At 44.0% G+C, this 22346-nt stretch overlaps 1 protein-coding gene across 1 annotated transcript; it reads left to right on the forward strand.

Annotated features, from left to right (window-relative positions):
• Window positions 1-353: 353 nt before the first annotated feature.
• On the forward strand, window positions 354-21986 carry LOC144940898 (elastase-1-like). Its single transcript, XM_078867395.1, has 8 exons — window positions 354-393; window positions 511-608; window positions 4424-4527; window positions 4744-4866; window positions 11527-11663; window positions 19946-20088; window positions 20328-20480; window positions 21969-21986. Exons 1-8 carry the CDS (start codon window positions 354-356, stop codon window positions 21984-21986), a joined length of 816 nt encoding a protein of 271 aa, XP_078723521.1.
• Window positions 21987-22346: the final 360 nt, after the last annotated feature.

A 22346-nucleotide genomic window follows, 5' to 3' on the forward strand; every position in this document is an offset into this window, starting at 1 on the left:
CTAACTCGTGCATTTACCTAAACTAGCTTATAAATGCAGTGTATGTACATAATGTGATATTTGAATACATTTTTTAAAAACAATGGCAATCAATTGAAAGTCACTATTCATGACAATGCGCTTTTGAATTGTTTGTATATTTCTCTCACAACTCAAAAAAACGCGCAATAATTTTTAAGTAGTGATGGAATGTTACTACCTACGACTCGTAAACCCGTGACGCCATGCCCGCAGAACATTTATCTATGAAAAATGTTTGGCATGAAATACATTTCACTTCCTTGTATGTCCATGTATATATAGGCTGCGCGTCGGTCATTTGACAGTGTGTTGAAAACCGCAATCAAGAAATCATGGTCACTCTTCTGATCTTCACTTTCCTGCTGAATCAAGGTATTCACATGTGTTACTCACAGTAAGATTAGTTCGGATTCTAGGTTTTTTTCCATGCAACTGCTAAATTATTTCACCAGGAGTGTTTATATTACTCGCATGCTTTTCTTTCCACAGCATTTGTCTCGGCTCAGACTTGTGGTATATCTGCGATTGCTCAACATAGCCGCATTGCGGGTGGTTCTGAGGCCAATCCTCACAGCTGGCCTTGGCAGGTATGAGATCAATTCAAAATTTCAGAATTGTGACAGTATCATCAGTTTCTTAAATGTAAAATTCTGCATTCACACCCGGGATGTAAACAAACAATAGTGTTCTTGGTCTACTTTTTTCAAACTTCACCACGTCGATCCCTACGGATTGATGAAGGTGGGAAGCATAGACATTCGAACATATAAACAGTACAATAATTGATGTTGTTTAACTTATCAACCGATGAACAAAAATGCAAACACTATTGTGAACATGTCCACAAGTGTGCAGTGGGTTACAAGTAACTCTTTACAGCTCTCTCCGATTATAAACAACACGGTACAATTAATTGACACATTATACAAATTTGTCAGCCAGTTTATACTCACAGCTGAATATTGATTTGCATTATTTACATTCTTATTTGACCTTGAGACAGCTAACTCGAATCGACTCAGTTAACCCGAGCTGACCTAATCTTCCTCAAGTTTAAGAACAACACATCTTCTTCTTGGTTCTTTCGGTAAAGTCACGTAGAATGGAAATAATAAAATAATACAAATAAAACATAATAAAATTATTCTCACGACGTTTCGGCCACAACGCAAGCAGCCGTCTTCAGGTGGAGAACAGGTCTGTCGCGAAGACAGAGTCTGAACGACACACCCCAGGCTTGGAGCGTCTATTTAAGCTGGGATGGAGGGGGCAAGAGTGCCTTGATAAAATAATTTACACTAAGTATTATTCTACCCACCCTACTGTATATCACACTGCTGTATATTCACTATATTGTATAGTGAATATGTATAGATTGTAATATTACACTATGTATTATTCTACCCACCCTACTGTATATCACACTGTATATCACACTGCTGTATATTCACTAGATTGCAGAGGTGTGGACTCGAGTCATGTGACTTGGACTCGAGTCAGACTCGAGTCATGAATTTGATGACTTGCGACTCGACTTGGACTTGCATAACAATGACTTTGTCCCACCTATGAGATGTGGACTCGAGTCATGTGACTTGGACTCGAGTCAGACTCGAGTCATGAATTTGATGACTTGCGACTCGACTTGGACTTGCATAACAATGACTTTGTCCCACCTCTGCTAGATTGTATAGTGAATATACAGCAGTGTGATATACAGTAGGGTGGGTACAATAATACATAGTGTAATATTACAATGTATAAGGTATAGGGTGGTGTATAGTAATACAGTATATAATTTAATGTTGGGTTTGTCTATGGCAGTATATAGTACGGTGTAGACCCGTGTGATATAAGAGAATAAAGTTTAGCTGGAAGCATATTATATTTTTTGCGACGTAGAATTGTAATGTATTACTTACTGTTAGTAGCTCAGCTCATTGGAGAGTATATTTAGTATACTGATGATACTATGTAGTTTATACTTTAGTTGTTTACGTGGTGGTTTAGTTACTGCAGCTAAATATTATTAACATTCCTTCCCTTTATTAATGTTACCTCTATCCCCTCCCTTTGATGCTGCTAATCCTGCATAATATGACTTTAACCCCCCCCCAAACCCCCTACGCTTCTCACAAGTAGAACTAATCGCATATCTGCATTTGCCATAAATATGCTAAATTCCGCTTGATATGCAAATTATTTTGTCAAGGCACTCTTCCCCCCTCCATCCCAGCTTAAATAGACGCTCCAAGCCTGGGGTGTGTCGTTCAGACTCTGTCTTCTCGACAGACCTGTTCTCCACCTGAAGACGGCTGCTTGCGTTGTGGCCGAAACGTCGTGAGAATTATTTAATAATGTTTTATTTGTACTATTTTATTATTTCCATTCTACGTGACTTTACCGAAAGAACCAAGAAGATAAATTCCTGCAGTCACGAAAGCTTTAAATCGAAACAACACATCTATGATGAACGCGAATGGATATTAATAAGGACCTGTAGCATTGATCACTAAAAGAACACAGGGAGAGTTGTGTTGATTCGGTTCTGACCTGACCTCTGCCTCCATTAAGCAACTTTTCTTAACTTTCTCTTCCCACTTTGTTTGATGCTATTCTTCTCATTTCCTGTCCATTTAGTACTCCCTAGATCACAACTGGAGATCAATATGATTATTTTCACACTCAGTCACTTTGAGGATGTGTTCTTCTCCAAGTCCTGTGTCTCTACATTGGTGTTAAAAAGTTAATCAGTATATTTACAGATGATAAGATACATTGTTACTATGGTTGCGTATATCCATGATAATACCTAGATATCTTGGAGTGGGATGATAGTGCACTGGGTTACCACAAAAGGACGCATCAAGGGTCGCATCTGCTGAACAATTATTCAGGTGGAGTCCGCTTTTGGTGGTTTTGTAAGGATTTCGTCAGTCTCCGACTATGGAAATATGCCTGTTAAAGTATTGACAATGGTCTCTAAAGTTGTGCCGTGTGTGGCAAGGTTAAGTAAAAAAAAGTTTAGTTTAAAGTTTGTCATGTGTATATATAAACTTGCAAGAAGATGTACATGTCAGGTTACATATGTGTTACATAGTGTCGGTGCTAGCACCAAGCTTGAGGAAGGCCATTGTTCATAACTCTCGTGGCTGTGTTCACCAGTGAGGCGTATCCTCAAAGTACATTTGCCGACCATCGCCTCAATTAGGTTGAATGGCATTCGATTTTGGCCGCCCAACGGCATCATAGGCTGCCGAGGACAATCATTGCTGTATCGGTTTCTGTTCAAGCTGAATGCTACCTTCTGTTCACAACAGCTACGGCCACTTCGAAATCCGGCTTATTCGAGAGGCAGTTAGGGGTCAATAATGGGGGAAATCAGGCAAGCATGCACATTCCATCAGCTTGGAAGTGGAGGACATGAGAGATATTTTTTGGCGACAACTGGAATGATTTCATTATTTCCGTATATTACCTGTCTTTGTTTTCCTCCTGATGATGATCGCTTGTTTTGTGATCGAAACATTGTGGTTTTAGTTTATTTTATTTTTTTTATTTTGAACCTATCTACTTGACTTGACCGAAAGACCCAAATAATATTAATTCCTGCAGTCACGAAAGCTTTAAGTCAAGAAATTAACTATCTTGTTTATTATGGCCCATATATTCGCAGGTTCTTTAGGAACTCAGGATAAAGGCCATCATATCCCTGTGCCTTGTTAAAACTGTATGGCCCTGAGGGCCCCTTCTACTTCAGTGAGTGTACTCTCACTAGATTATTGCTTCCGGTAGTTGACTCAAAGTGATGGCGAGTTGTTTCCGGACACTTGTTTGGTGCGATTGTCCATTGGTGTCTTTGAGCAGAATAGTGTGTGGGAATCCAACATATTTGCTTTAGGGTTTGGTAGTCTGTGCTCTGTTGGTTGAGTCACTTATGTTCCACAGGAGTTACCAGGCTTTATGGCTTGAGTGAGTAAAGTCCAAATCTGCAGTGAGGTATTTCCAACGTTCTCTTCAGCAGAGTTCAGGGACACTAAAAGTGCGGTGCCCTTATTTTTTTCACCTTGTCTGATTAACTCTTTGAAGAGATATTACATTTTTGATTGCCAACATGGCATGTATCTTTACCGATTCCCCCCCAGGATGTAATTTCTCGTGGCAAATGTCAGAATTTTTATGAACTTATTGAAGATTACAGGCTTTGGCTCCAGGTTCTTCATAGCTGGGACAGTTGGCCTCATGAACTTGTAGTTTTGAGGTTCAGACCTGCCCCTACTGGACATCTGTTTAAAGAGCTTCATAGCTCATCAGATTTTTCCAGTAGAAATAAAGATTTTAACGTGTATCTTTAAATGATTATCGACTTTGACTGCTCGATTGTATGTTGATGTGATAACAGGTCTCTTTACAATACTACAATTCAACGACAAAGGCATGGTACCACTATTGTAGTGGAACCCTGATCACCCCACAGTGGGTTCTCACAAGTGGCAGCTGTGCCAAGTACGTTTCTCATTTCCATTCAAGTTTTTTTATATTAATCATCATAAACCTGCTATTGTGTTGGGTATACAGATATACGTTGTAGATATTTTATTATATGTAGCCATGCTTTTGTTTCTTAGGATGAATGGTACTTTTTGTTATTTATTAAAAAATTGGAAGCCCTTAAATCAAATAAAAGCTGTTTGAGTTGCGTTGTTTATGTGATATCCGCAGCATGGCGTATTATATGCGAGTAGTGCTTGGCAAGCACAATATATACCAGCAGGAGGCTGGGGCAAATGTTGCAGAAGTCTACCTAACTGCTTACAATTCCGGATTTAACGACATCAGCAGTGGGTAAGTATTACACATTTACTTTTATATAGTGTCAGTTTATGTGTATCTGTGTCCATCCCACAAAAAAAATCTTTGCATGCTTTTGTGACAAATGATCATCGGATGACCACCCATACTATATTATGAAGAAGTTTTGCTGGCTGGCTGGAAATGCGCTGCCCACGTGCGCAGAGGGGAGGGGGCATGCGGGTGGCCAGCAGTGAGTGGGTATATGTAGTGTGGGGGGGGCGGGGCCGCTCGTGGGAAGGGGTGCGCGAGGAGGGGGACACGGGTTGGGGGGGCGACTGGGGGCGCATGCGGGTAGGAGGGGGGGCTGAGGGTTGTCACATGCAAGAGGTAGGGGGTGCTGGTAACGCTGGGGACGGGGAGGAACCTGGTACAACACAGGTACTTTTATATTTTACTGTATTATTATAATTTTTGCTGGTGGGGTGTCTGGAGGTACGAATTGTCACATCCAAAGTACGTGCAGGCAGCTAATTTCATGTGTCACTCGCCCCATCAAAACAAATGCAGTGGCTTCAATATTTTCTGAGTAAACCCATTTTGTGTGGTTGCAATTGAAGTCACCCACGTATGTAATGTAGCTCTCAGAGACACCGTCTTGTTCAGTTATATGTATATTTATTGTGAATAAAGTTCACCGACTCACTGATAACTTAACGAGTAACTGTGAGTGACTATATACACCTGGGTAATTTCTGTGACTCTACGCGACGCTCCCTGCGTAGTTGGCTGGCTACACCGGAGTGGACGCGTAGTAGTAACGGAGACAATATAACTCTAGCCTTCCAAGACTACAAGGTGCCCAATCCAGGATGATGAAGAAAGACCCCCTCCAAGATGACGACGGCGACGACAGTCCCTTGGTTCCCCCACAACAGCAGCCCAGAGCCCTGTTCCACGCCAGCTTTTATCGCACTCACGACCCGGCCATTCCCCTTTTCCCAAGCACTCTCTCACCGCATCTGGCTCTGTCTGTCTCTGTCTCAATTACTATTTACGACCACTTAGGTCCCGTGCTATCCTTACGTGACCCTGTCAGTGCCCGTCGCGTCAATTATTAGTAATGACCACTTAGGTCCCATATTACCCTTACATGACCCTGTTATGTTCCCGTCGCGTCAATTAGTAACCACGGCCACGGGGAGCCGAACTGTCTTTAACCCCCCCTTCCTCTCTTAAAAACATAGCCGTCCCGGCTAATACAATTCCAATATAACATCTCTTAGGCAGAACCATCCGCATAACACAATAACCAACGAACACGCAATGTGTTAGGACCGAAGAGCAGGAAGATAAAATAAGAATCCTACTCGTCAGAAGAACAAGGAGAACAACAACAACCCACCAAAAAACCCAACAATATAAATATATCTGCACAATGCATGCAACGAGAACACACCCGATCGTCACAACAACTAGTGGACATTTCGAACAAGTGATCGTCATTTAACACACAACCAGGACAACGAGGGCTTGCACTCAAGCCCGGGGGGGTTGAGGTCATCAGAGGCCTTCGCGGGAGAGGGTAACAGGTCCTCTGCCGGTGGCCCCTTGTATGTGGCGGGCCCTTGGGGTTTCCCCAATGTCAGGGATTTGGGAATTGCGGGTGGCACAACACATTTTCCTTGGTGTTTAATTACTTCTGCCAACCATCCCAGCTCGTCAGACACACCAGACCCCGACCGCACCGACACTGGGGATTAATTATCCATTCGGGGATGCACATACGGTTCTAAGCATGACGGGTGGACAAACCAGCGGCGACGTCCCACCTGCACTGGCACGCACTGTGGCCATCGAACTTCTAGGAATTCCACAGGCCCTTGACATGGCCGGTGCAATTTGGGTGACGTATGCAAGGGCACTTGTGGGCAGTGCAGCCATGCTCTATCCCCTACTACCCATGGCAATACGTGTTCACGGTGTCGCACGTTCTTTTCATTTGCGGCTTGCACCCTGGCAGTGTTTTCCTTAGCTGCCTCGCGTGCCTCCGCTACCCGATCCAGCGTGACCTGCAGGGTTACTGGCAGAGCAGGCCTCTTCCTTCCGGAGGCCAGGCCCAATTGGACATCAATAGGGTGTTCACTCTCTCGGCATTAGATAAAAAAAATGAGGAAAATCCCGTGGAGGCATGAGGGGCCATCCTATATGCCGCCAGGACCCCATGGATGTGTAGGTCCCAATTTGTCTGCGCATCATCGACTGCTTGGCAAAGCATCGATGTCAGGGTTTTGTGGAGGCGTTCAACCATGCCATCTGTCTGAGGATGGTAAGGCAATGTCCGAATCATTTTCGTGCCTAACACGTCACATACCTTGCGTAACAACTTAGATGAGAAGTTCCTGCCCTGGTCTGTAAAGAGCTGCTCAGGAGCCCCCTTATCCAACACATAACCGTGCAAAAACGCATCGGCTATAGACGCCACTGTCTGGTCGGGTAGGGGCCAAGCCACCGGCCACCGGGAGAAATACTCTACAGTGACCAGAAGGAATTTATTACCTTTCTGTGTACTGGAGAAGGGTCCCAGAATGTCAAGCGCGAACAGTTCATTGACATAGTGATGGACTGCAAGGGCGGCTGAGACTTTCTGGCTGGTGGTTTCCGGCACACACAAACGGTGCAGCCCTTAACGAGGTGGTACACATCTTCTGACATACTGGGCCAATAAAAGTCCCTTTGCAGAGTAAGCAACGTTTCCAAACCCCAAGGTGTAACAATTTATCTTCATGCACCTCGCAGAACTGTGGGAACCACCATGCCATAACGTTGCAACCCCTCGTCCCACCTCATGAGCAGGTTTTCCTTAAAACTATTCTTTAGACCTTCGCAGGACTCTAGCTCTTTTGTTCCTGCTCTGCACGCCACCGCAAGTGTAACAAGGACGTATCATACATTTGTAGCCGCCCACACTCGGCATGCGTGAGGCCCAACATTTTGTCTTCTAGCGCGATCTCCCCAACAGATGCCAGGCCATCCACCATCGCCACAACATCGGGCTGTTTGGCTCCTGGTGGCCTACAACGCCCCATACCCGTTGAACAAGCACAACGTTCCCCCCAAGGCAATCGGGATAGCGCGTACACATTACTGTGGCGTAACCCTTTCCGGTAAATCACCCAGAACGATTACTCCTGAAATATTTCCAGCCAATGTGAAAGCTGGCTGGTGGGTTGATCCACCCGCAAGGAGTACTGGATGGCCGCATGATCCGTACGGACCACGAAATCCCTCCCGTAAAGGTAAGGCCTATATTGTTGAACAAAGTGCACCATAGCCAAGAGTTCCCTCCTGGTTACGCAGTAACGTTGTTCTGCGGTCGACTGTATGTGACTCCCGTACGCCACCACCCTTTGATACCGTTTTGAACCTGTGATAGGACAGCCCCTATGCCTGTGTCATTGGCATCTGTGTCTAAAATGAACGTTGGCAAGGCTCTCGCGCAGCGCAAAAAAGGCGCCTTCCTCCCCTTCTCCTCATCTAAACTTATGGCCCGTTGCCATCAAAGCATGGAGCGGTTTGGTAATTGTCGTGAATTGCGGAACGAATCTTCGGTAATAGCACGCGAACCCGACAAAACTGCGCACTTTTCCCACCGACTTGGAAGTTGGCCAGTCGCGCACACACGCCATTTCGTCGGGGTTCGTCGCTATCCCAGAATCGCTCAAGATATGGCCCAAGTACCGCACGGAGGTTTGCAACAGGTGACACTTTGCAGGTTTCAACTTGAGATTGGCCGACCGCACTCTGGACAACACCAAGCACAACCGTTGCAAGTGCTCTTCAAAGGTGCATCCAAACACAATAATATCGTCAACGTAAATGAGACATGAGTCCCATTGCAACCTTGCTAGGACTAATTCCATGAATCTTTAAATGGTGGCTTGGGCAGAATTTAAGCCATCGGAAGGCAGTTAAAATGGTACAACCCTTGGGGTGTCCGGAAAGCTGTCTTCGGCTTGGATGACTCATCCAGGGGGAGTTGCCAAAACCCCGACAAAAGATCCAAGGTCGAAAAAAATCGAGCGCCCGACAGCGCATCCAGGGAGTCATCCATTCGCGGGAGCGGGTAAGCGTCCATGATTGAAACTTTATTCAATTTTCGGAAAGCGACAAGAACCGCAGCGTGCCATCGGATTTCTTTACCAATACAACAGGAGCACCCGAAGGGCTAGTGGAGGGAGAAATAATGTCTGCTGCCAACAAACTATACGGATTCTGTCGAATAAGAGCTGCCGTGCCCGTGTTAATGTGGTTCTACACCAAGGAGGTGCGACCAATGTCAAATTTCCCCTTACTGAACACCTCAGAAAATTTGCGTAACAGGGATCGCAACTCAGCCCGTTGCGCCTGGGACAACTTAGGGTTCCGACTTAAAGCTTTCGTGACTGCAGGGATTCATCTTCTTGGTTCTTTTGGTAAAGTCACGTAGAAGGGAAGTAATAAAATAATAAAAATAAAACATAATAAAATAAAATATTATTTTATTATGTTTTATTTTCCCTTCTATAAAATAAAACATAATAAAATAATAACGTTGGCAAGGCTCTCGCGCAGCGCAAAAAAGGCGTCTTCCTCCCCCTCTCCTCATCTAAACTTATGGCCCGTTGCCATCAAAGCATGGAGCGGTTTGGTAATTGTCGTGAATTGCGGAACGAATCTTCGGTAATAGCACGCGAACCCGACAAAACTGCGCACTTTTCCCACCGACTTGGAAGTTGGCCAGTCGCGCACACACGCCATTTCGTCGGGGTTCGTCGCTATCCCAGAATCGCTCAAGATATGGCCCAAGTACCGCACGGAGGTTTGCAACAGGTGACACTTTGCAGGTTTCAACTTGAGATTGGCCGACCGCACTCTGGACAACACCAAGCACAACCGTTGCAAGTGCTCTTCAAAGGTGCATCCAAACACAATAATATCGTCAACGTAAATGAGACATGAGTCCCATTGCAACGTTGCTAGGACTAATTCCATGAATCTTTAAATGGTGGCTTGGGCAGAATTTAAGCCATCGGAAGGCAGTTAAAATGGTACAACCCTTGGGGTGTCCGGAAAGCTGTCTTCGGCTTGGATGACTCATCCAGGGGGAGTTGCCAAAACCCCGACAAAAGATCCAAGGTCGAAAAAAATCGAGCGCCCGACAGCGCATCCAGGGAGTCATCCATTCGCGGGAGCGGGTAAGCGTCCATGATTGAAACTTTATTCAATTTTCGGAAAGCGACAAGAACCGCAGCATGCCATCGGATTTCTTTACCAATACAACAGGAGCACCCCAAGGGCTAGTGGAGGGAGAAATAATGTCTGCTGCCAACAAACTATACGGATTCTGTCGAATAAGAGCTGCCGTGCCCGTGTTAATGTGGTTCTACACCAAGGAGGTGCGACCAATGTCAAATTTCCCCTTACTGAACACCTCAGAAAATTTGCGTAACAGGGATCGCAACTCAGCCCGTTGCGCCTGGGACAACTTAGGGTTCCGACTTAAAGCTTTCGTGACTGCAGGGATTCATCTTCTTGGTTCTTTTGGTAAAGTCACGTAGAAGGGAAGTAATAAAATAATAAAAATAAAACATAATAAAATAAAATATTATTTTATTATGTTTTATTTTCCCTTCTATAAAATAAAACATAATAAAATAATATTTTATTTTATTATTTATTACTTCCCTTCTACGTGACTTTACCGAAAGAACCAAGAAGATGAACTTAGGGTTCGCCTCACACAACTTATCCATCCATGCTTCGTCAGCTTCCACAGCATGCACCATCCCACCTACCACCGTCTCCACGAACGCGTCGCTCCCCGCTACCGTCGCATGGGCTAGCACTGTTCCCGCCTGAACCAATGCTGGTTCCACACCCACATTAAGGACTTGCAGGAACGGTTCCTGGTCTCCTCTCAACAGTGTTAGCACACCGACCAGTGTAAGCCCCCAGGTTACTGTCTTAGACGGGGTAAGGAGGACCCCTGCCTCCGGATCTGCTAGGTCCAACTGTCTGCGGTAACGCAACAGGACCAATGCCTGCGTGCTGGGCGGAATCTCCAGAGATTCCCTGAACAGAGCCTGAACTGAAATATTCTGCACTGCACGCCGATGCGGGGAGTCCAAGAAAAACATTCGTTGCCCCGACGGCATCTGAACACAACCTTGGTTGGTAAAAATTTGCAGGAGCATCCTGCAAAAAAAATCCGTGCCCAAAGAGGCAGGGCACAGCCAGCATCTTTGAAATCAACACTGGCCCGGATATCTCAATCTCTGCCCAATCTAATGCAGGCTTCTATCTGCCCTACAATCTGCCACGCACGCATTCACCACAGGCGTAACACAATGATTCTTGTTCGCCAGTTATTTGTTATTCACTGTTTTTATTTGAGTGTAGCTCTGCTGATATCTGGATTTAAATTAATGACATCAATTCACCTAGATGACGATATTAGTTCTGTTTAAGGTGACATGAAAACGCGAGGCTACCATTTCCTGCCCTACATTTTTGATAATAAACAAAATCGAGTGTGTAGGTTTCATAATTAATACATTATTTGTGTTTTACATACCTTTAGGATCCAAGCCACCATAATGTGTACTAGTTTTATATCTTGATGCTTATCAAAGATCTTCTCATTCTCAATATAACCCCTTTAATTGTGTATAGAAAAGACATTGGATTGATTAAGCTGAAAGCACCAGTGACGCCGGACACTGGAATACAGTTCGCCTGCCTTCCCAGTGACGACGAGCGACTGTCATCGACAAGCACATGCTACGCCATTGGCTGGGGCTCCAGAACAAGTAGGTCGCAACAACAAGGATGACCACATATACATTAGGCAGTCACAAGACAAATATGGAATACAGGATTATGATGTACAATGAGTAACATCTATCATCAATGTAATAATAGTCGTAATAATTAGAATGTATTTTACTCAAAAATACCTTGCCAATTATGAATACTTTCAGAAGAGTCCGCTATTGCAATGCTTTACAACCGACGTGCTGCGGCACACTGGCAGTTCTGCGGCAAAGTCCTAGGTGTGCCGCGGTATTTTCGAATTGATCAACACACACCGCAATAAAAATAATGAACACAAATATCATCGTAAATAGACGATGAAATTGGACACACAGATAAATTAAACAAAATGTCACACACACATACTTAAACACACAACTCCCCCCTTCTTAGTTGATTGGCTTAGCCAGGTGCTCCCCGGATGAATAATTAAACCCCAGCCTCACGTGTCTGCAGTTCGAATTGAGTTGCAACGAGGCCAGGGTAACACATGGTAAACAAGGAGACAGCGACACATGTGACTGTGAAAATTCCACATTTCCATGATGGCACCAAGTCCACCACTGTGGCTTCTCACTTGAGAAAAAGATTCTTGCACACACACACATCATCATGAGCTATGATCAATCAACGAATGGATGAAGGGCCCACAGTGATGTTTTGGTTAAGTGTGACATTAAGATTGAGCAAGCTCAAAAGTGTGCTGTGGAATAAAAAGAAGGTTGAGAAGTACTGCTCTATTGGAATGTTTCTACGACTATTTTTATTTTATCAGGTAAGGCCCACTGAGCAATAGCTCCTTTTTTAGAAGCGACCTGCTGACAAATGATAGCTCAATGAAATTGTTTATTGCGTGGAAATTTCGAGCAGCCCAATACTCTAAACGCATGTCGATTCTAAATGTGGAGTGAAAAACTGGAGGACCTGAAGAAAAATCCACGCAATCACGGAGATAACATGCAAACTCGAAATATGCAGGCATCAGGGTTGGGAGTGAACCCACGACTTCCTGCTTACCAGGCAAGGCAGTTAACATCGCCACCAGTTCCATCAAACGTTGTTTGACATGCGTTGTATTTAGTTTTGACCGTGATCGCCTTTGTTGTTAAGTTTTCCGCAATTTTAAAGTAACAAAGATATTTTATCCAACACTAAAACACTTTTTGTTGTCTCACGGCACATGGGCCTTGGTGGCACTGTGGTAAGAGCGAACAAATGGGATAGATGTTACTTAAACTCTCAGTCTGAAGTCAACTTCGCTAAACATCCCTGAAGTATCAATAAAATTATTACAGCAATACTTCGCCAACTGCGGAGGTTAGGTTCCTGGTAAATGCCACGGGAGGAAAATCCACGGTTGTTAAAGTTCAGGGCCTATGGGAAATAGGGGGTTAGGGATACCACGCCCACAGTCAGACTCGTCATAGCTTCACTAAGTTGCCTGTTTATGAACTAAACACCGAATAAAATATTGTAAATTACACAACATAAATAAACATTACATTTACTTTACATACCTTTATTATTCACTAGCGGGAAGTACCCAGCGTTGCCCGGGTGAAAAAGACAGACACACACATCGACCTACACACACTTACAGGCATTGACCCACACACACAAAGACATTTACTTACACACACACATATGGAATCACGCACACAGACATCGACTTAGATACACACACACATTGAGTTACACACACACATGGACAACAACAACCGCCAATCGCCACTAAGTGGCGGTGACATCACCACGACGCTTGTGCCAGGCTATGTGCACCTTGAGGCCACGTGAAGTGTCGAACGCCCGCTGGCAGCAGGTCACGGGGCAGACCCAGGTGCCACGGGTCGACTGACTGAGATGACTGGCTGATGCACCACCTGTGCCCTCTACTGTGACAACTTGCTGTGCTTTAGCCACACGGTGCTCCACTCGTTGTTGTGAGCATCGCTCCTCCACCCTCCGTTGTTGTTGGAGGGCGACTGCCTCCAACTGCCCAGTAGCGTCTTTCACGAGGCCGATCTTGACACCGCTGGTACCAATCATCTGCAAGTCCACTCAGCTCCACATCCTCCTGTACCACATCCTTCCATCTCTTCTCTAGCCCGTGCCGTGCCCATTTAGCCCCCTCTATCCGGCCGAACAAAAGCTGTTTAGGCATGCGGTGACTGGGTATGCGGGCTACATGACCCAGCCAATGCAGCCTTGTCTGTCGGAGGAGCTCACCGATGGGACTTTGCCCAGATCATTCAAGGATTTCTGAGCTCCTCACACAATCCAGCCTGGTTAAACCCAGGATGGATCGTAGGCAGGCCAGCCTAAATGTTTCCTATCGACGAAGATGCTCCATTAGGGCGGTCTACGTTTCGCAAGCGTAGAGAAGGGAGGGAATGACCGTAGCCGAGAAGACTTGAAGCTTCGTACGGAGCGACAGACCAGATAGCTTCCACACAGCGTTATGCAACCGATAAAAAGATAATTCCGCTCGACTGATTCTGAGTGAGACCTCTGCTGTCAAACCGGAGCCGGCCATGAGCACACTGTCCAGGTATGGGAAACTCTCCACTCTCTACACAACTGCCCCATCACCGATTGGGAGTTGTGGAGGTGGGTTGCCCGATGGTACAAAATACCCAGGCAGGTGCTTTGTTTTGGTGGGGCTGATGGTAAGGCCCCACCTTTTAGTGGCATGCTCCAGTTTCAGCAGCAGCGCCTCCAACTCCTCCTCTGAGTGAGCGGCAATTACTAGATCATCGGCATACATAACGTGGTTGACAAATAAGGAGCCATTCGTTGACCGCATCCGGGCATCGATCAGCCTCCCATTGTATCTGTACCAGATGGAAATTCCTCTGGTACAGCCATCAAAGGCTTCACGAATTACGTGGTCGAAAAATATGTTAAATAATGTGGGAGCCAGAGGACATCCCTGTCGCACCCCAAGGTGAACAGGGAATGCCTCCGACTCCCGGCCATGTAGTTTTACCCAGGCCCGCTCACCATCATGAAGGTCCTTAATGATCGTGAGCAGAGGGTCAGAGACTCCTAAAGCACGAAGAACAACCCAGAGCCCAGGCCTACTGATCGTATCCTAGGCCTTTACCAGGTCAATAAAGCAGAGATGTAGGTCTTGTTAGAATTCCCTACACCTCTGCTGTAGCAAACGGACAGAAAATATGGGATCTGTGCAGGACCACCCTTTCCTTAAATCACATTGAGGCTCCGCAAGCCTCTCCTCAGCGTGCCTAGCAAGGCGATGTTGAATAATCCTTGCCAGGACCTTTCCCAGCACACTTTTTTCAAGTTCAAGTTCATTTATTAGGTATAGCCCTGTGAGCCATTCAACAATCAAAAAACAAAAACACGAACAAAAAACATCTTAAAGTGAAAATGTGACTGAGTGCAAACAGAAAATCCAAGAAAAGACAGTAAAATATTGCAGAAAAAGCACCGTACACAAAAATGTGCAAAATTCCCAGTGGGATGCAAGTCAAACAACAACAACCACAAGACAACTTAGATTAAGGCCATCAGTCTAACTCTGTACTACAACAAACAAACATGGCCAAACCAAAAAACTTATCGAAAATCAACAAAATAAAGCCATAAAAGCAATGAAACTGTGGTCATAGGAACTGTGACCGAATTTTCACAATAAACGACGTAAACAACATGTACTACCAAACTCTGCAGCCATAGCTGGCTGCATGAGTCACTCCACAACAGTAAGAGCATCAGTCGGAGTATCAACATTTTTCAATGCACCTTTAAGATCAGCACACAAAGGAGTGAGATGCCCCTGTAGTTGTTACAGTCTGTGCGGTCCCCCTTCTTAAAGAGGGGGACCACAAGGGCACCCTTCCAATCCTGCGGAACCCGTCCAGTGGTCCAGACTTGTTATGATGTCATGTAGGGCAGTCTGTGCACAGACACCACCCTCCCTCAGCATTTCACTTGGGAGATCATCTCTGCCCGGTGCCTTTAGTACTTCCTCAACAGATGGCACCTCAGCCAGCCACTCACAGGGGGTGACTTCTTCTTCCAATATTTGAGGCACACATGGACTAACACACACACATGCACCTACACACACACACACACAAAGAAATGGACTTACTCATTAACAGGGAGCCACACACACACATCGACTCACACACACACATTGACTGACACACACAGACACATCGACTCACACATACACGTACACACACACACAAAGAAATGGACTAAGACGCTCACATGGAGCGACACACATACATCGACTCACGCACACATCGACTCACACACACAGACACATCGACTCACACGCACACATGTACTTAGACAGACATAAACATTAATAAATGTACTATTTTAATAGTAATATCTTATAATAATAATAATTGTTTTTTAACCTTTTATCTGGCAACAAAACTGACACCTTTTTTACAAGGAGTCATGTTTGCATTGACCACTACCTGCAGTCGGAATTCAAACAAAAAACATAACTCTGATAATGTATGCATTGTCCTTGAAATTGATTGGTCCACACCAGAGACAGCTTTCTTTAGAGCCTAGTCTCACATGGTGTTGGACCAGATTTTTTGCATTCCAACTGCAGGTATTGTGGTAAATGCAAACATGACTCCTTGTAAAAAAGGTGTCAGTTTTGTTGCCAAATAAAAGGATAAATTTTTTAAATCATATTTTGCTACTGGCAAATGAGGTTCCAATGGTGTAAATTCTTACCCCGAGCTCTCATACTCTGATGGTGCATTGTCTTTGAGTTGTGCGCCATTTGGCGTCATCTGGTCGAACACCATGTGAGACTAGGCTCTAAGGAAAGCTGTCTCGGGTGTGGACCAATCAATTTCAAGGACAATGCATACATTATCAGAGTTATGTTTTTTGTTTGCATTCCGACTGCAGGTATTGTGGTCAATGCAAACATGACTCCTCGTAAAAAAAAGGTGTCAGTTTTGTTGCCAGATAAAAGGGTAAAAACCAATTATCATATTTTGCTACTGGCAAATGAGGTTCCAATGGTGTAAATTCTTACCCCGAGCTCTCATACTTTGATGGTGCATTGTCTTTGAGTTGTGCGCCTTTTGGCGTCATGTGGTCCAACACCATGTGAGACTAGGCTCTAAGGAAAGCTGTCTCGGGTGTGGACCAATCAATTTCAAGGACAATGCATACATTATCAGAGATATGTTTTTTGTTTGCATTCCGACTGCAGGTATTGTGGTCAATGCAAACATGACTCCTCGTAAAAAAAGGTGTCAGTCTTGTTGCCAGATAAAAGGGTAAAAAACCAATTATCATATTTTGCCACTGGCAAATGAGGTTCCAATGGTGTAAAATCTATGTTGTCTACGCACACTCAAAACACGCAAACACATTGACTAACACACACATCGACTGACACACACACATATCGACTCACGCACACACACATGGACTCTCACACACACACACACATCAACTGACACACACATGGACTCACGCACACAGACACGTCGACTCACACACACACACATCTGGACGCACACACACATAATTATTTAAAATTGAAGTAACCTAATTGTTAAATATTAGTTGTGTACACACACCATACACTAGCACACACACACAGCGTCTGACACACAGAGATATCAACTCATGCACACACATCGAGTCGCACACACATCGACTGATACACACACACGGACATAGACACACACACGTGGTGGCAGACACGCACATGGCCTCACACGCACACATTGACCAAGTACATTTTTTTATCTTTGTTGTCAGCACACAGACATTATGAATGTAATATTTGCAAGTTGATTCTTTAAAATTCAGGTTTCTGTCAACGTTAGTTGAAACAATAATAAGAATAGTATTAATGACCAAGGTATTGAAAGAATATTAGTTGTGAGCACACAAAAATCAATGTTTTTATATTTTGAAAAAGATTATTAAAATAACAGGATTATATGCACGTGAGTTTATTGAAAGAAGCAAGAAAGAGAAAAATTAGTTGTTTGCACACAAACAGTATTAATGTAATATTATAAAGGTGGTTATTGAGTAAAGTTTTCTATAAATGTGAGTTGACAAATAATAAATCTAATAATGACAAAGTGATTGTTAAAAGATTAGTTGTGAGCAGGCAAACAAAAATAGTAGTCCGCACACACAGTTAATGTAATATTAGCAAAGTGATTATTTAAAAACTTGGTTTCTATCAAGGTGAGGCTAGGGAAAGAAGCAAGGAAATGGTACTTAACATTGCCGTGGTGAGGCCTAGTCCCGTGCAGAGCCCTTGTCCTCGCCTAGAGTGCGCAGCCGGCTGAGTGTCACCTTGGCAGGCTGGGGGCTGGGCCGCTCCCCCCGGCCACGCTACAATAATACTATCTAAGCGCTATGAGAATATCTAGGGGCTCTATAGTAGTAACAGGACGCATTTGGTTGGGGTGGGATGATGAGGACTTCACACTGTGAAGAAATAACCTCAGCGTTTTGTGTTTTAGTTGCATGTTTAACGCGAATGAAAATTTGTGCCGATCGTGTGTGCGTTGCTAGGGGCAACCCCTGTCAGCAGTGCAAAGTGTAATTTGATAAATGCTTATAATACTAATGTGTGCGACCTTGTAGAGTGTGCAGGCAAATTAAAAAGGCTGCACACCTCCGACGATGGCGCGTGTGGGTTGCTAGGGGCTAACCGTGATGAGCGCTGTGCGCATGCGCAGCCTGCTGCGTTGTCCCGCCCCGAGCGGTGAAGGGAAATAAATACATAATAGTGAAACTGAATAAATAAATAAATAGAGAAATCGTAAAAAAACGCTATTTAAACTAATTTAAAGGTGACGGACGGGAAAATGAAATAGCGCTTGCCCACCGCGGGGCTTATGGCATCGTACCTGGCTAATTTCTTTTCTACATAACCCCCACCGTTTGAGAGACAAATCCCTCGCAAACGCGCGTGCGCAAACAGACAGACAGATGGACAGACAGACAGACAAAAAAATAATGTTATAGGTAAGATGATGATTATGACAATGGGATGATGGGGGAGGGGCTAGTTAGGAGGAGGGGCTCAGTCCACCCACTTCCTCCGGGCCACAGAAGACCATGGCCCTGAAATTCTGTAACAATTATGTCACGAAACACAATCTCATGCCACAATGCAATGCTTACCCATGGATACTAAAATGGCCAGACCGCAGTTAGTAAAATGGTATACAAGTGTAGTGACGTTAAGGGTGTCACTATGGTGTTAGCGCCAGGCACTGTCATAAGAGTGCTACTGTGCGTCTGGACAGGGTAGTGAGGGTGGACCCGAGGGGGGCTTGAGGGACATGTGATGCTCGGTCGAGATCCTTCGGAAAAGGTCTCGAAGGGGGCGTGGCCGAAGGCGGAGCGAGGCCACGCTCAGGAGCATAAAGAGGCAGTCCTGAGAGCATTCTGGGCTGTTCTCTGGAATCAACACTCGGCGCTACGGCTCTTGGATCTTCGCTCGGCAACGTGGGTTAGCCAGCATGTTACTGACTGACCCGGTTATGTAGTTACCCTGTTAAGCCAAGCTGTTGTTACCCTGTTGGGGTCTAGTTAGTGCGTTGATGTAGTTAGCCCTGTTGGGGCTGTGTAATAAACGTGTTTTCTCCAAGTCAATGTGTGTGCCTCCGTGTTCAACACTACACAAGTAATACACCGCGGTTGGCAAATACATGGTTGCCGTTGGATTCATCTACTACTTTGTAGAAATTCTTCTGGTAACACCGTCTAAAAACCGGCCTGGTTAACATCACGATCGTCCTTCCACAGTTAATTACATTAGTACCAGGATGGAGGGCAGACTAACAAGAGAGGTACTGAAGTGGACACCCAAAAGTGGGTGACCAAGGTGTTGTCTCTGGAGGTCAGCTGGTAACTCTTCAACAGTTGCAGGATCTGACAACATAACCAATGGCCAGGCGTGGAGGGATCACCTGCATTCATCTGTTGTGTTGACCTTTGTGGACACTGCTGCCAATTTCCCAAACCCTGCAGCGGTGTGCACCTTTGAGGACATTCGTAACTTTGCACTATGCTGTTAAATATGACATTTCACCACATCATGGTAGAATTCCCTTGCGCCTCTCTTAACTTAGAATGCGTTGCCGTGTTTGGTGCAGCTTCTCGTGGAATGCTGCCTTTTAGAAAAAGTCTTGCGACTTGACTGCATACTGTACAATATATCTATAAATGAGATTTTTATATTGTAAGTGGGTTGTGACTGAGTGTTATTTGTCATTTTCCTGATATATTTTAGAAAATGGTTTACTTACCAGCACGCTCCAGCAAGCCAGCCTACCAGTGATTGATGACAACCAATGCAAAACAGATGCATTTTGGGGTTCTACATTACCTGAAAACACAACATGTGCTGGTGATGAATCAAGAGGTGCATGCGATGTAAGAATATTTCTTCTTTGAGTCACAATTTGTAAACAATTTACTGATTTGTTGTGAAAGTTTTTAGGAAAAATGTGCCCAAGTTGTACAGTACATGGATTACTCTGCTCAAAGTGCATCAACATATTTCACACAGTACAGTATTTGACAGTCTGACAGATGTAAGAATTTTGTCTACTCATAACTTCAGTTGTAGTTAAGGATAATGATTTAACAATGACTTTTCCGTTCGTTCAAAGCGTGATTGGGGTGGACCGCTACTATGTCTGAAGAGTGGCAATTCATGGGTTGTGCATGGCGTTGTTACATTTATATCAAAATGGAGTTGTCAAAATTACTATAAGCCAACAGTCTTCACTCGTATATCTGCCTACATTCCCTGGATTCAAAACGTAAGCTGCACACTTAAACAGCTAATGTTATGCATAAGCTCGTATACTATGTTCATCCGTTATACATATTTTAAAACAGTATTTGTACACTTTGAAAATTCATATATTTAATGGAATATCTCGTATCATTTGTTGAACATGGTGGCATACACTTATGATGCAGTACTTTAGATGTGAGGCTGGTGGCTCATACAGACTTCATCCAGACATAAAACTTGGACTGTAAGCTGACCATAAGATGGCAGTACAGCAAATGGATGCATGTGTAGAGGATGTCTCGTCCATCCTCACACATTCGCACTACACAAACAGCACGCATGCCTTCCACACTCGACATCACACACGCTGCACATGTCAATCACGCAAACGGGGGATACACCAAGGAAGGGTCAGAGGTCAGTGGTCACTGACGTCAAGCACACACAGCACACTCGGGCAAGGAATAGAAATTGGGGGTGTGAGTACTGACGTGCACGACACGCAATCAGATTGGTGAATGGATGACACTGATCGGATTTGTGAGGAGAAACGGATCGTAAAAGAGCGGGAAATTTCAGAAGGGTGATTGGTGAAGAAGGGCAGAGAGTAGGTTTAAAATGGAATGTGAAAGAGGAAATGGGGTTTGTTTGAACGAGTACTGCTGTAGGTCCTCAAGCTAGGGTCCCCACTTGTTCAGGTTTGATCTGGGTTTTACACAGATAGTTCTGTTCGGGTGGCGGGAAATGGTTAGTATTGTTTAAATTCTATTATGGTATTATGTGGTACTGTGTTGATAGGTATATGCTACCTGAGAAATGTCTAGATTTGGCCTATAGAAAATATGGCAACCCGACGTGAATCCCAGCGAGGGCCCTTAATCAATTTACATTTGAGACTCAGTAAGGCCTTCTTAGATAAAAAAAAAAAGTTAATTGCCAGTCATATGATGATCTTTTTTCCAAAAAAATCAAGTCTCCCTAATGTAAAAAGTTACTATTTACACTGCAAAACAGTAATTGGTCAAATGGATCAAGAACCTAAACATATTTTTGCAAACTAGACAGATTTTAAAGGGTAAATGCATCTAAATTATATTAAAATATAAAATGAGTTCTCCATTGACCCCATGTCCCCAGTTTTTTATAACAATTTACAGGGCTGAAACTACACTACGAAGCGTATGCAAGAACAATTTGTTTAATACCCAGATGTTTAGACAAGAAAATAAGAATGATTCATTTTATGTAAATATTGGGCCTGTGAAATTGTGTTATTGGATGTACAGAGTGGTTTCAACCATTGTATTGGCCTTTAACATTACAATAACATTTGGAAACGACCATTAATTCTAGATTTGAAGTTTTCTAAATGTTAATATTTTTATTTTCACCTACGTGACTTTACCGAATGGACCAAAGAGTATAAATGACCATTAATGTGTTGTAATATTGGTTGTCAATAATATTTCATAAGATAATACTGTATTTTACGTGAATTTCCAATGTGCAGGTGATGGCGCGTTATTAAACTTGGAAGGACATTCTTGTGGCTGATGAACTGTATCATCAAGATGGTCATTACCGTCTTAACACATACTGGATCATTGATATTTACATCATAATGTTTCTTGAAATATTAACACAAGCTTGTTTAATCTAATCTGAATCAACCTTTTTTCGAAGAGTATTTTGATCAAGGCAACAGAAAGCTGGTAACAATGTATATTCTTGTTTAAAACGCTCTGAAAGTTACGTAACCACATTATAGCGAATTAACAGTGAAATAATTGTGCATGCTACATCTAACATGTGAAAACGACATATTTGATGTGACAGAACACGAATTTATACAGTGGCGGTGTTGTTAACCACAAACTGATTATTTTAT

This window comes from Lampetra fluviatilis, chromosome 23, assembly GCF_964198595.1.
Source record: "Lampetra fluviatilis chromosome 23, kcLamFluv1.1, whole genome shotgun sequence".
Taxonomy (NCBI): Eukaryota; Metazoa; Chordata; class Hyperoartia; order Petromyzontiformes; family Petromyzontidae; genus Lampetra; species Lampetra fluviatilis.

What these genes read in the sequence shown, in the direction of transcription:
- LOC144940898 (XM_078867395.1), top strand. Translation starts at nt 354, where the DNA reads ATGGTCACTCTTCTGATCTTCACTTTCCTGCTGAATCAAG. An exon ending in TTTAACGACATCAGCAGTGG is followed by an intron (nt 4,867 to 11,526) that starts GTAAGTATTACA and finishes AATTGTGTATAG; the next exon opens with AAAAGACATTGGATTGATTA. An exon ending in AATCAAGAGGTGCATGCGAT is followed by an intron (nt 20,089 to 20,327) that starts GTAAGAATATTT and finishes GTTCGTTCAAAG; the next exon opens with CGTGATTGGGGTGGACCGCT.